At 43.9% G+C, this 13,993-nt stretch overlaps 2 protein-coding genes across 5 annotated transcripts; one reads left to right on the plus strand and one right to left on the minus strand.

Annotated features, from left to right (window-relative positions):
- The first annotated feature begins 475 nt into the window (after window positions 1-475).
- LOC127335308 (uncharacterized membrane protein At3g27390) lies at window positions 476-4,487 on the plus strand. Of its 2 annotated transcripts, none has more exons than XM_051361925.2 (11): window positions 476-824; window positions 972-1,186; window positions 1,735-1,843; window positions 1,939-2,131; window positions 2,232-2,368; window positions 2,564-2,852; window positions 2,950-3,056; window positions 3,148-3,295; window positions 3,512-3,710; window positions 3,792-4,032; window positions 4,112-4,487. In XM_051361925.2, the coding sequence occupies exons 2-11, from the start codon at window positions 1,093-1,095 to the stop codon at window positions 4,359-4,361; spliced, it is 1,767 nt and encodes a 588-aa protein (XP_051217885.1). In that variant the 5' UTR covers window positions 476-824; window positions 972-1,092; the 3' UTR covers window positions 4,362-4,487. The 2 variants fall into 2 exon arrangements, with proteins under 2 accessions (XP_051217885.1, XP_051217886.1); XM_051361926.2 differs by having other exon boundaries at window positions 1,735-1,838; window positions 1,934-2,131.
- Window positions 4,488-4,878: 391 nt separating this feature from the next.
- LOC127335310 (uncharacterized) lies at window positions 4,879-10,863 on the minus strand. 3 transcript variants are annotated; one of them, XM_051361929.2, is made up of 7 exons: window positions 10,639-10,862; window positions 10,489-10,556; window positions 10,010-10,190; window positions 8,814-9,578; window positions 6,009-8,420; window positions 5,487-5,532; window positions 4,879-5,262 (listed from the first exon to the last, which is right to left on the minus strand). In XM_051361929.2, exons 1-7 carry the CDS (start codon window positions 10,772-10,774, stop codon window positions 5,142-5,144), a joined length of 3,729 nt encoding a protein of 1,242 aa, XP_051217889.1. In that variant the 5' UTR covers window positions 10,775-10,862; the 3' UTR covers window positions 4,879-5,141. The 3 variants fall into 3 exon arrangements, 2 of the variants coding, with proteins under 2 accessions (XP_051217889.1, XP_051217888.1); XM_051361928.2 differs by having other exon boundaries at window positions 5,487-5,547; window positions 10,639-10,861; XR_007872700.2 differs by having other exon boundaries at window positions 5,246-5,262; window positions 5,487-5,599; window positions 10,639-10,863.
- Window positions 10,864-13,993: the final 3,130 nt, after the last annotated feature.

Genomic DNA, 13,993 nt, shown 5'->3' on the forward strand with positions numbered 1-13,993 from the left:
TTTTAGCTGGACAGTATAAATAGAGTGATAAAATCTAGTACCGAAATCGGCAACAAAGCCAGTCGACCTGACACGACCAGGGGTCGTTTACCTACCGGTTAATTTTTGCTACCACTAGATCCATCCCCACGCGTACGCCACTGCGAGGCGGGACCTTCCAGAGGACCAGAGTCCACACGTCGCCACCAAAAAGATCAAGAAAAAGAAAGTTCACATGTCATGGCTGCACCAGCACGATCCGTGTCTGTCACCCAGGCAAACGGTCGGCGGCCCTCCTCCCCTCCGTCCATCCCACTCCCTCCACCTCCACAGCCGTTGCTCCTCCTCCCTCCCCCCTCCCCCCTCCGCCTGCGCCGCACCGGGGAAGTCCGAGCTCCCCCCTCCCCACCTCCACCGCAGCCGCAGCAAAAGCTTCCACTACGCAAAAAGCTCAGGTCATCCTCACTTTCACAGCGCAATCCCACCCATCCTCCATCCTCCTTCCTCCGCCCGCCCGCCCGCCCGAAAGAAGCAAGAATCTGCGCCCCCACCACGGTCCCTCCTTTCCGTAGCCCGCCTAGCATCAGATCCTTAGCCCTCCTCCAGCAGTTTCCGAATCCGGCCTATCGCCTCCACTGCCCCACCACCGCCACCAACGGACGCACCGGCGGCTCCTCCCGCTGCTGCCCATTTTCTGGTGTAACCACCCCGGCCCGGGCCATCATCTTCCCCCGCGCCTTTCCATCGCCGAGTTTCTACTCCTCCTCCTCCTGCCAGCGGCACGGGCTGTCTTTCACCGGTGGGGAGCCCCACACATACTCCTGTCGGGCGGTCCAAATCTTCAGGCAGGTTCTTGATTTTTATTTATTTCTTCCCTTCCTTTCCTTCCTGATGAGATGTCGTTGTTGCTCTCCGGTTTGAATTGAAACCCGTGCAGTTTCATCCTCTTAGGGACCCTTTGCTTCTGTTCGGGGTTTCGGCTCTTGCTTCAGGTTCAGGACTTGCCAAATTACCCACAGGTTTGGGTCGGAGCAAGGGTTCTTGGTTGGTGTTCCCAAAGGCCGGAGTCTTGCTTGCCCTCTTGGGTTCCTGCAGCCCTGCCACTCTTGCCTAATGGAGCCGCCCAGCAGGTTCTGGGCTTCTCTCTGGTACTTCATCAAGTTCCTGCCCTACTTCTGCGGCCTCTTCATCCTGGGGCTCATTAAAGGTAACATGCTACTCTGCTCTGCTCGGCTCTCTTGGAGGTTCTTTTGGTGTGCAAGTCTGATCTGTCATCTGCGAATAAAATGGAACAGCCATATGTGCTTCTGCATTTTCTTGCCTTGTATGGTAGTCCCTCTTGATTTCCCTGCAGCCTGTGTAGATGCCTGATTCTTCTCCTTTCCTGGACCATTTAATTCGGCCCAGTTCAAATTACTACACATTTGTTCAAATTTTTGTTATGGTTTATGCCCAGACCAATAATTCTTTCACCTAGCTCCAGCTAAGAATAGTTTGCAGAAGGAGTAGTTGTTGTTTGTTTAATTGATTGCTGGTGCCACGTCAGTTTATTTTGTTGATTATTGGATAGCAATGTCTGTGTTTTAAATCCCTCTGTGGACACGATAGTATGCGCGCTCACCAATAAAGCTACATGGGCTTGCACGTATGCTTCAACCTGAAAACTCTTCTGGTTTCTCACCCAAAAAGCAAGAGAGAAAAAAGAACATCTTCTGGTTGATTTTCTCATAACTAGCACTCTCAATCGTCTCACAGGTGTGCTGCTATGTCCTTGGGGATGCCTTATCATGGCCATTGGAATATCTGCACTAATTCTCGGGTTATGGCCTATGCATCTGATCTGGACATACTACTGCATTGTGAGGTACAGTGTGTATCTTCTGCAGTTTCACTCTTTAGCAAGCTCACTAATACGCGTCTAAATACTCATATTATGCGTCCTCCTTTTCTCGAGGGCAGAACCAGAATGGTGGGACCTGTAGTAAAGCTTCTACTTCTTATTGCTGCCACTGTAATCTTGATCTTATGGCTAATAATCGGCATCCCTGGAAGCGCTTTTGCTGGACTACTATATGGCTTTCTAGCACCAATAATGGCCACGTTCGATGCTGTTGGAGAAGGCAAAGAAAAGCCATTTGTTCATTGCTTTGTGGTACATTTTATTTTTATGATACATGCTATAACTTTGTGTTTACGTCATTCTTGCTTTGTCAAACATATTTGACTTGTCACTTACTATCTCAAAACTGCAGGATGGGACATGGAGTACTATCACTGGAAGTTGTACGGTAGTCAGGGATTTGAAAGACTTGCTTTTCCACTCCTATTTTTCAATAATGGATGACCTTCGTTTTCAGGCACCTCCTAATGGGAAGCCATATGAGATAAGGTCTGATTCCTGTTTGTGCCTAGTAGTTCTGTACCTTTCTGCCTCAAAATCACAGGACTTTTCTGTATTACCTTTCCTCTTATGCCTGACCTCGTAGTTGAGGATATGCTCCATATTTTAGGTGGCACACTTCTTATCTTTCTTCCTTGAAGATTTATGAATTGTATATGTTGAGTACAACTATCTGTCCTGCAGATTGCTTCATATTCCTGGAGCATTGTTATCTGCTGCTTGTGGACTCATACTGGATGGAATAATGTTCACGCTGATTGCCATCTACAAGTGCCCTGTGATGCTTTTCAAAGGGTGGAAACGACTGATTCAGGATTTGATTGGGAGAGAGGGACCTTTTCTGGAGACAGCGTGTGTGCCATTCGCAGGTCTTGCTATTCTTCTTTGGCCATTTGCAGTACTAGGAGCTATGCTTGCGTCCATCCTCGCCAGTATTCCTTTAGGCTTGTATGGTGCAGTTATAGCTTATCAGGTATGAAAACTCTTACTTCCATAAATTATCATGTAATGACAAATATTAGCTGATATAACTTCTTTCGCGTTAAAGTCATCCCTTGTTGATTTTTCAGGAATCCTCCATTGTCATGGGACTCTCTTATGCCATCTCATCTGTGTCCATCTTTGATGAATACACGAATGATGTACTTGACATGGCACCGGGATCTTGCTTTCCAAAGTATAACCATAACTCACATACCGTATTGCATGCTTTTGGATCATATCCTGAATAATTTAATGTTTCTACTCCTGACATTTGAGCTCTCAAGGTTGAAATATCGGAAAAAAGAAGGTTCTTCACATGGTGGTCACCTATCTAAACCAGCCTCATTCGACAAGGAGAAGCAGGAAGGAAAGAAACCTCTAGCACGTGTTACATCATTTAAGAACAGCATAGACGAGTTTAATCCATTTAAGGTGATATTTTCTTGTTAATAGATTGGTAAATTGCAATGCGATTGCTTCTTGGCACTGCAATTTCCTGGCACAGCTTCACTTTTGTACACACCCATAGAAATAGCACATGCTGAGAATAGGCTATTTGATTCTGCAAACTGTCAATATACACTGATTTATACTCCTTGATAAAACTTATGGAATCTGGGGATATAACTGACTGGAGCTGTTATTCAGATGCTAGACCACTTATTTGATGAATGCAAGCGCCAGGGAGAGGTTTTGGTGAATGAAGGAGTGATAACAATGAAAGACATTCAAGAAACAAAGTCAGGCAAAGTTGGCAGTGGGGTCCTTAATGTTGGTTTACCCGCATATGTAATGCTTAATGCACTCCTTCGGTCTGCAAAAGCTAATTCTGATGGCCTACTCTTAAGTAAGTAAACTTAAAAATGACCTGCTTTCACCAGAAGTCGTCTTATGATGATCTTAACCTGATGTTCTTTGGAATATTCAGTTGATGGGGCTGAGATAACATCTGAGAACAGGCCTAAAAGTACTCTCTTTGATTGGTTCTTTGACCCGCTTATGGTCATCAAAGAACAAATTAAAGCCGAAAATTTTACAGAAGAAGAGGAAGAGTACCTCAAAAAGAGAGTACTGATGATTGGTGAGCCCAGTAACCTCAAGGACACTCTTCCTCATGTGCCATCATTGAATGAGCGAAAAAGAGCAGAAATCGACGCGTTTGCTCGAAGGTATTGTCTTTTACTCTTTTAAATTGGTGAACACAATCGTTGATGTTTGCTAAACCTTCTGCTCCTACTTCACATTAAGGTTGCAAGGAATCACAAAGTCGATATCAAGATATCCGACATCCAAGCGGCGTTTTGATGTTCTTGTAAAGGCGCTCTTGTTAGAGCTCGAGAGGACGATGGGGGGCAGCCTACCTGCCAATGGATCCCAAGCGCTAAAGTTGAGAGGCGGCATTGCCAGAATGCTTAGCCAAAAATCCGTTGGGAAAACAGCAAACATCATAGATGAAGATCCAGAAGCACAAATAACAAGGAAGGCTCGCACTCCATGATAACTTTGTTGATGCAGTGTGTAGGTAGAAAGCTAGTGAAGGACAAAGGCTTTACCTGTAACTTTTTAACTCCCTGAAATTGTGTAGATGAAGCAGGTATGAGTTATATGAAGGTTGTTCAGTGTATATTTGAGTTGTTTCAGGTATGGCTGTGTGATTTGCGGGCATTGGTTTTTGCAGACATGGCTTAATGAATGAAGCAAACATATACTACCCCAGTACCAATGAATAAAGCTTTTTTTTTTCTATAAGTCAAACTATGTAAAGTTTGACCAAATTTTTAGAAAAAATCATTAACATGGTCAATATAAAATCAACACCTCTAGACAAATCATGACATATATTTTCATGTGATAATGTTGTAGTTATTCATAGTTTTTCCTAAAAGTTTGGTCAAACTTCACTTCGCTTTGACTTAAAAAAAAGACTTATTCATTAGCGCATGAAAACATGCCAGATATGACTACAGATGTAACAAAAAAATGTAATTAATCATAGGCTCACGGATGAGAACGTGTGACTAATATGTCAAACTTCATCCATTCATCCTACGCCAACAATACAAGACAAATTGACAAAAGCAGCCACGGTAAAGAAGACACAATTGATGAAATTTTCATGACTGTAGCCAACCAAAAACTCCACAGGCAACTATAAAGCTGGAGGTCTGTGCTTTAATTTTGTAACATGACAGCCAGATAAGTTCAGCTACAAAATTCAGCGCAAGCTTTGGAAAATTGCTTGAAGCTCGCATCATCTATAAGCATCAGGTTCATTCATTCAGATAGGTGGCTGGCTATCAGGCACCTCGGTGTCGTCAAACAGCTCAGTTGGTTTCAGCCTCGCTTTCTTGTAGCTAGTGGAGCCTCGTAGGACGGAGAGAATGTCACTCTTCTGTGATCTGAACAAACGGTAGGAAAGCAACTCAGGTGTCAGCAAGCTTCGACTCAATACCAGAAAAAAAAAAACAAAGTCATGCTTGTCTAATCGAGCAGTTCTATCCAAATGTCACTCCATATTATCCTCTCCACACAAGATTATAAAAAGTACCATGCAACATGTAAACCTGACCACTTAGATTACGTTATGCTAAACTAGTTTCTTTTTGTAAAATTGAGAACTTACAATGATGCAATGCCATCATCATCAGGTACGTCGCTCTCATACAAGGCTGCAGATGAAATACCTGTCAGATGCACATCAGATAGTAAATTTCCACAAGTGGACCAGCATATCAGCTGCAATGTAAGAAAACAGTTCATGAGGAACTACACTGGATAACAAACACAAGATAAACCTAGATTGTGGACATCTACCAATAGAACACTAAATCATAACCAGTAGTACTGTGTGGCATTCTGGAGATGCACCAGTAACAGTACTGAAAAAATGAATGTACCAACATGGTATGTTCTCAGTACTTGCTACTGGCCAGTTTTCTAAAGGGGCTATAAAGCCTTAACTACCTTTTCCTTTTACTTATTAATTTATCTAACAGATAGACACATACAATTCAGAAGCAATTGTCTTCTTCAAAAGAAAAAAAAACAGTTGTTTTCAATTCAAGTAAATGTATACATAGCCAAGTGCAACTGTAATCCAGCAGAAATTTAGCCCTAATACCATTACATGTTCTTAACTTCTTACCTGAGTCCGCAGATGTGGATGATGAGTTTCCCATGGCAGCCTTTGCACTCATGGTGTTCAATACTTCATCAGAGCTTTCACTTACGTCATCACCAAAAATTGTGCCAGTTCCTCTCTTAATGTTATCCTTTTTGGATTTGTCCTTCGCATGTTCATACATTTTTCTTGGAACTTTCCGAACTGCTACTCTAACTCGTTTAATAGCTGGTGTGCCGTTAGCACTTTCATTCGATGCTTCTGGTCTCATGGCATGCCGCTTTGTCTGAGAAGTAGAGTTCCTTTGTTCTTTGTTCTTGGGTGCATGGTCCTTCCCGATGGGCAAATCAGTCTGACCATCAGCACCAAACAAGCTTTGGGGAACCTTCTTTTCAAGAGTGCTATCATGTGTGGCATCTACTGTCTCCTGTTGCAGCATACTGTCATTGTGAATAACTTTATCATTGTTCTCTTTTGCATTGCACTGCTCCATTCTTCCCTCCTGCACATCAGAATGCATCAAATCTTGTGTACAATTACCAGTATCCTGATCACCACCATTAGGATTTAGAGACTCAGGTTTGATCAAATCTTGTTTTCCTTTCCTCTTGTTTTTCCCCTTGGCTTTCTTCACATTACCATCTTCTCTGTTCACATTTTCTGCTGAAACAGAAGGCACACCCACGTTCCCAGTTCCAAAATGATCAGCTAAGCTAGTTTTAGCTGTATGAACAAGAGACTCTGGCAGATCATTAGGTTCAGTACTACCAGCATGTTGAGAATGTGTATCTGCTTTTCTTTTGCTTTTCTTTTTGGCCTTTACTTCCCTTATAGTTTCATCGTCGTTTTGCGCATAATCAGATGGGTCATTCATCACACTGGGGCTAAAGTGGTCAATGAAATTGATTTTCTCATTACCAGGACGAACCGCTGCATGATCATTTGGTTGAACAGCATCAGAAAAACCTTCAGGAATAATTGCTCCCTGTCGAGCCACGCAGTTCATCAAATCTGCATCAGAACCATGTCCCAAATTGGTATCCTGACTCCGAAGTTCAGTCTTGGAAGATTTCTTCCTTCCCTTTCGAGCATTGGGCTTGCCACATGTGACAGTTGTGTCATCTTTATGAACTAGAGATGATTCTCTTGGAGCTCCTACCGTATTTTTGATATTATTGGTCACACCAATGTCACTTACATGTTTGTCCTGGTTATCGTTTGCAAACTGATTCTCATGTCCATGTGTGGAATGATCAACTTCCTCTATTTTAGGAGCCTGGGCCTTTGAAGACCTTTTGCTTTTCTTCTGTAAATCTGCCAATACCTCATTAATCACATTTGTTGTTGCTAAATCCACAGTTTCATCAACCTTCTTGCATTCACTCTCTGTTGTTTCTCCTGCCATGCCTGGTGTTGTTTGCTCTGCATTTAGGGGGTCAGCGCTTATATTCTGTATTGAGCTCCCATTTGTAATCAATCCAGATGATTTTGTCACATCTTGAGTAGGATCATCCATTGAAGACCCCAAGCAGCGTTTTTTCTTCTTCTTTCGCTTACCATCACCATCTGGATTCTTTTTTACATCAGAATCCCCTTGCTGCACATTGCTTGGGTCATTTACACTCACCCCCTGAGTACAAACAACAAGTTCAATCACCTTCTCCCGCAAGCACTGATCTTTTTCATCAGCTGTTTCTTCTCCTATATTGCCTAGTGTTATTTGATTTGCATCTAGGCAGCAGGAACTAGTGTTCTGTGTTGAGCTTGCATTCATAATGAATCCAGATGATTCTGCCGCCTCTCGAGTAGGATCATCCTTTGAAGACTCCGGGTGTTGTCTTCTCCTTTTCTTACGCTTTACATCACCATTTGGATTTTCTATCCCTTGTTGCACATTGCTTGCAATCTGTCGCTTAGAAGGGTCATTTACAATCTCCTGCTGAGTAGGAATAATATCTGATTTGTCTGCTTTCTTATCATAACCACACTGGTTTTTGGCTTCATCAGTATCCATGGAAGTTAGGCCAACAGAGGTAACCTTCTTTGATTGCTTGCAGTTTACCTCTTGAGAAATATTATCTAGTGTCTCCAAGACATTCCCCCTTTTGCTGCCTTTCTCCGTGTTGCCTAAGTCAACTGCACTTTCATCATGATCCCCATCATTGGTTCCTTTAGCAGATTTTTCTTCACCGTCTACAACTTTGCATGTGGAAATACCGAGGTCTCTACCGATCGGATTTCTATATTCTTCATGTACAAGATAGATATTACTTTGGTCAGCAGCTAGATCACAAGTTGCCTGAGCATCAGTCCCCAATTGAACAAGCTTGGTCACTTGGCTTACACCATTTAGTTGTGATGGCAAAAGAAGCATGTCAGGTGGTATGACCTTTGTTTTGTCTCTGCAAGTCATTTCGACTTCAGATGCACCATCACCTGGGTTATGAATCAGGGAAATAATTATTCAGTACTGAACAATAAAAATAAACTTTCCAAATACATGGCAGAGGCTAGAGAAACAGGAAATTGGATTTATAGTTCTTGAATTTCTAAGGGAATTTTAGAACAATGCCAGATGCATGTACTTCTAATCCTCGAGTAGTGTTTTGCATTCGTCCAGGACATGGACCAAAGACATGGTTTCAAAACAAAACACACATTCATAAAATCTAGCATATTCTTGAAATTGTCATGACCAAATTAAAGCACAAAGAGAATGGGGCACTCGCATGAGGCACGAGCTAAGTTCCAAACAAACACCACTAGATAAAAATAATATTGCATCCTAACAGCATCCAAGGGGGGGGGGGGGGGGGGGGGGGTTTTTACCTTCTAGCCCTTTGTTTTCCTGAAGCAGATCTTCACCCGTGTCTTTTGGTACCTCCACTGCTCCAGTTGATGATTCTATCATTTTTGGAGCAGAAACATCTTTAGATTTTATTTTCCTTTTCTTATTCTTACCCGTAAGGCTTGGAATTTCTAGTTGGATTGAATCCTCTTTTACGTTTCCATCCACTTGCTGCTGAAGAGAAGTGTTTGAAATAACCTCACAAGAAGTAGTGATAGTTTCCAGCAGAAGCTTATCAAAGTTCTCCACATCTGTGGTTTTAGAGTCATTAGTTTCTCTAGTAGGATCTATAGCTGACATGTCAAAAGAACCAGTTACTCTAGCCTTTTTGCAATCCTTTTCCTGAGAGAGATCATCCAATGCATGAAGCTCTGCTGACATGTCCTCCTTCATTCCCATTTGCTTGTTGCTAGAAACAAAACCTAGTTCACGGTCTCCAACACTATGCAAAATGTCTTCCTCTCTTGCGTGTACCTCCTTTCCAGCCAGGGTCACATTACTTTGATTTGTTAATACATTGATGTTTGCCACAGATGTTGAATTAACATAAACCCCTTCAGTTTGATCCTTATGTTTCTGCCCTTGCTTGTCGCTCTCTGATTTGTCAATAACTGGAACAGAAACTGTTTGTACATCAGTCGCCACGCAAAATGTTGTGCTCTTTCTTTCGGTATTCTGTTGTAACGAGGATGACGGATGGGCATCATGTGCATGAACAGTAACCCATGCTCCAGCATCTTCACCACCTTAAAAGGAACAGGAAATATTAGATTTAGAATACCTCGAAGTAAAAAAAAACAAGGGAGATCAACATCATTAGAAGGCTCGACCTCATGCCTCAAAAGGGTCAAGAGAACTACGAACAACATAACCTTTTTTAAAATTTACATTCATATCGATAAGAGTTTAATCGTATGACATGAGAAAGCAAATCATTGACTTGAGAATGTCTAAAAAAAACTCATAGTCTGCACTGAAACATGAAAGAGATTTTATACAAAGATTCGCTTCAGAAATAAGAAAACTGAATGGTCACTTCAAGTGAATAGCTAACCTAGGTATAGTCATCGTAACACACTTTAACCAACACAACAAGAAAATTAAGAATCAGTGCCAATGATAGCTTGACTTGATAATTAGCAAAACTCAAATGTGATAGTTAGTGCTAACTCAATACCTTTCAGCATCGGGGGAAGCTTGTCACTTGATTTCCCTCTACCCTCGTCTCTGGAGTAGCGTGTGTCCGTCTCCGCTGCTACCATCTTGACATGTAGAAAGTACCCAGCCTTAACTTTGGCAAATGCACTCCTCACTGGCATCGAATCAGAGAGGTGGTACATTGCACCCTTCCGTCGCACCTGAGGGAAACAATGACACATTCAGTAACTAACACTACCTCTCCAGATTGAGCATGATAACTGTATGGTGTTCCGAAACATCATGTAATTTAATGCAGAGACATGAGGGGGGACGAATGCTGTCACTATCAGACTCGAGATACACATATTTCAATAATCACAATTAGGTGTCTGAAGAACCGTATACAGCACTGAAACGTTCATGCACGCAGGTAATCTAAGCGGCCATTAGGGACTTATTACATTCAGAAAAAAGAATCATGTAAAAGTAAACGATCAGAGGCAAAAAAATTAGAACCTGAAAGGACTTCACGACGACGGTGCCGAGGTCGGGGAAGGCGTCGGCGTGCTCCGTGGCCACCTGCGCTGCGCGGAGGCAAAAGAACGAGCGTCAGGTAGGTTCTGTCCGTTTCAAACGAAGGACGAGAGGAGGCGACGAGAGGCGTACACTTGAGGCCGCGGATGGTGGAGTCCGCGGCGACGTTCAGGGCGAGGTGGGTGCCGAGGTCCGTGTCGAGGAACAGGGATATGCGGGCGTCTCCGCCGGCCGAGAGCGCCTTTGCCGGCGGCGGCGAGGCGGCCATTGCTGGGGCCTGGGGTGCGGCGGCCGCCGCCAGTGGAGAGGGGAGAAGAGGGGTCTGGGCCTTTCGGAAGAGTGAGAGAGAGGGCCTTTGACGGTTCGTTTTAGTTTACGCCAAGGCAAACTTATTTCGAATTCTTATTTATTTTTTTGGATCGAAAATTCATGCCACGAAGCGTATTTTTTTCAAGTCTCAAACAACCCTAGTAAAAAACATGACTTTTTTTTATTAGCTAGGAGCCTAGGGCGTTATTTTTACAATTGCTGAAATACACTGTCCGATTATATATTTGTCAAGTAGGAGTACAACCTCTTAAATCACGGGACGGAAAATATTTTGCACCAACCACCACTTCCACCTATTCCGTGAGTTTCTTTATGTAAGAAACAATCCGTAGGTTTAGCATTTTCGATAGTATGTAGTATCGGTCACCAAATGAGTGCCCACATCGAAAAAAACCATGGCATCTTCAACAATAGCACCACTGATCACTGCAATAATCAAGCACACCAGCGAGTGTGATGCACATACGAAACCAATGAGATAACCGGTAACATTATTTTGCAAAAACAGAACTCTACGTACATCAATCTTCAGCAATTTTCGACCCTCCCTTGCTCTTGTGAAACTTAAAATAAAACTCAAATATAGAATAGCAGATATACAAGGCTCCTGTGGATAATTAAGTTCGTAATGAACAGCTCATCCCACAAGAAACAACTTGTGATGAAGGGTAATAGAGAGGGAGAGGGAGAGAGAGATGGATCACTAACAAAGTTGCCTCTGAGAACTACTAGTGTAAGGGTATATTGCCTCTATGTGTGGTTTGGTAATTAATGACAACCCCTATGGACTAATGTTTTCATTGAGTTTATATGGAGGAATATTCCATAGGTACTACTTGTACTCTATATGTTGGATTCAAGTATGGATGCCATGAAGATAAAGATATACCTTGTGTATTGGCATCAAGATCATCGGTTTGAAGATATATATGTGATATGATCAAGAAGATGAAATGAAGATGGAGTTCTTATGTGGAACTCAATATTAGCCATGCTCTATCTTATGTGAGTATGAGAAGATACAAGGTTGAGTTGGGCAAGTTCAAGATGAGCATCTTGAGTGGATCACATGCTTGAAGCTTGCCGTCCTTTTGGTGATAATGGACATGTGAAGATGTGCATCAATGGAGCTTTCCCATCATAGTGTATGGGGGAGCATTTGTGAGTCTTCACGAAGCAACATTGATCAAGTGAGGCATTCCGGCTTGTGTAGAGCTTGAAGTGTTATCATCAAGATCAAGTGGGATGCGCAAGGCAAAGGTATGACCTTGATAGGTTTTCCTTTTACCGGTCTCAAGGTGGTTGTTGGGAGACCGGATTATAGGATAGATAGCCGCACTATTAAGAGGGGCTTTCGGTTGCGTAACTTGATCACATCGTCTTAGGGAGCTCAATCCCTTTGCATACTTTGCATATCCCTACTGCTTCTTGGTGTTTCTCTGTGTGAGGTTCTTGAGCTTGTTGCTAGCTTTACAACAAGCCCAAGTTCATCGAAAACGGAATCCGCATGCATCTTCTATTGCGTTTTCGAGTTTGGACGTCTTCACCGTTTTTTGTTGGGTTCTATTTGTCGTTATCTTTCCAACAAAATTGGTTTCATGTCGATCGGAGTTCGGGAGCTTTTGTTATAAAAGAAACAGGGAAAAGAAAAAAAAGAAAACAAAAGGGGGAAGGGGCCAGCCGGCCGGACCGGCCCAGCCGTCGGCCCACCCGGTCGAAACCGGCCCGGGCGCTGACGCCGACCGGGCGGCGTACTGTGCCGCTTGGCCCATGACCGGCCGTAGGCCCGGTCCACGACCGGCCTGCCCGGCGCGCCCCGGCCCGACCGACCGCCTCGCCGGGCCGCCTCTCCTCCACGCGGCCCACGCGGCCTGCGCAGCCCATGCGCCAGCGCCGCCCAAGCCTATCTGCCGCACTGTGCGTGTGCCGCCCCGCCCGGTTGCTGGGCAGGCCCGACCGGATCCCCTGCTGGGCTGACCAGCTCCAAATCCGGTCAACCGGCCTGGCAACCGGCTGGGCCGATTTCCTGTCCGTTTTTTTTTGCAGTTTTCTTTGTCTTTTTCCCCCAACGGTTTTATTTGCTCCCTAGCTATAAATAGCCCTTCTTCCACCTTGAGCAAGTTAGTTCTTCCCATTTTCTCTCCTCCATTGTTGCATTTGAAGAACTTGCTCTCTCTCTTGCTCCCCCCCATGATTCTTGCTCATTTTTGAGGGATCTAAGAGAGGAGATCTAGATCTACACTTCCACCAAACCATTTCTTCTCTAAGTGAGGGGAACTCTTGGGATCTAGATCTTGGAATCTTTTGTTGACTTTCCCCATTGTTCTTCCTTTCCAATCTCATCCTAGCATTTGTTGTGTGGGTGGGATTTGAGTGTGAAGGATTTGAACACCTCTAGTGTTCTTGATTTGCATCATTGCATAGTGTTGAGCTCTCCACCACGATTAGTTCGAGTGAGAGACCGGGAGCTTGTTACTCTTGGAGGGAGACCTCCTAGTTGGCTTGGCGGTTGGTGCTCCGGTGATCTCTTCAAGAAGATTGTGAAGAGGCCCGGGCTTCTCCTTCATGGAGCTTGTGAAGTGGTTGTGGAGCTTGCCATCTCCGGAGCGGAGGAAAAACTAACCATAAGGAAAGGGCCATTATCCTTCGTGGGTGTGGTTCAGAGAATAGGGTGAGCCTTCGTGGCGCGGGGAATCCTTCGTGGACCTCCACTCCTCCAAACGTGACGTACCTTCTTGCAAAGGAATGGAACACGGGAATACATCCTCGTCTCCGCGTGCCTCGGTTATTTCTATACCCGAGCTCTCTTTCCTTGTGATAGCCATCGTGCTTGAAGTACATATATCTTGCTATCACTTGTGCTACATATATCTTGTGCCTATCTTGCTTAGCTCTAGTTTTCATTGTTACACTTAGTTAAGCTTAACATATTTAGGGTTTGTGCTTGTAAACTAAACGATAGTTTAATTCCGCATTCTCACAAGACAAATCCGAAAGAGTTTGTAATTGCCTATTCACCCCCCCCCCCTTGATGGCGTGTACAGCACACATCCGTTGGGAACCCCAAGAGGAAGGTGTGATGCAGACAGTAGCAAGTTTTCCCTCAGAAAGAAACCAAGGTTTATCGAACCAGGAGGAGCCAAGAAGCACGTTGAAG

The sequence above is a fragment of the Lolium perenne genome, chromosome 2, assembly GCF_019359855.2.
Source record: "Lolium perenne isolate Kyuss_39 chromosome 2, Kyuss_2.0, whole genome shotgun sequence".
In the NCBI taxonomy this organism is placed as follows: domain Eukaryota; kingdom Viridiplantae; phylum Streptophyta; class Magnoliopsida; order Poales; family Poaceae; genus Lolium; species Lolium perenne.

Coding starts and splice junctions, on each gene's coding strand:
- LOC127335308 (XM_051361925.2), top strand. CDS start 1,093: ATGGAGCCGCCCAGCAGGTTCTGGGCTTCTCTCTGGTACTTCATCAAG. Junction 2,853..2,949: donor GTGCAGTTATAGCTTATCAG/GTATGAAAACTC, acceptor TTGATTTTTCAG/GAATCCTCCATTGTCATGGG. Junction 3,711..3,791: donor TTCTGATGGCCTACTCTTAA/GTAAGTAAACTT, acceptor TGGAATATTCAG/TTGATGGGGCTGAGATAACA.
- LOC127335310 (XM_051361928.2), bottom strand. CDS start 10,774: ATGGCCGCCTCGCCGCCGCCGGCAAAGGCGCTCTCGGCCGGCGGAGAC. Junction 9,579..10,009: donor GCTTCCCCCGATGCTGAAAG/GTATTGAGTTAG, acceptor GTTCCTTTTAAG/GTGGTGAAGATGCTGGAGCA. Junction 5,263..5,486: donor GATGATGGCATTGCATCATT/GTAAGTTCTCAA, acceptor CCGTTTGTTCAG/ATCACAGAAGAGTGACATTC.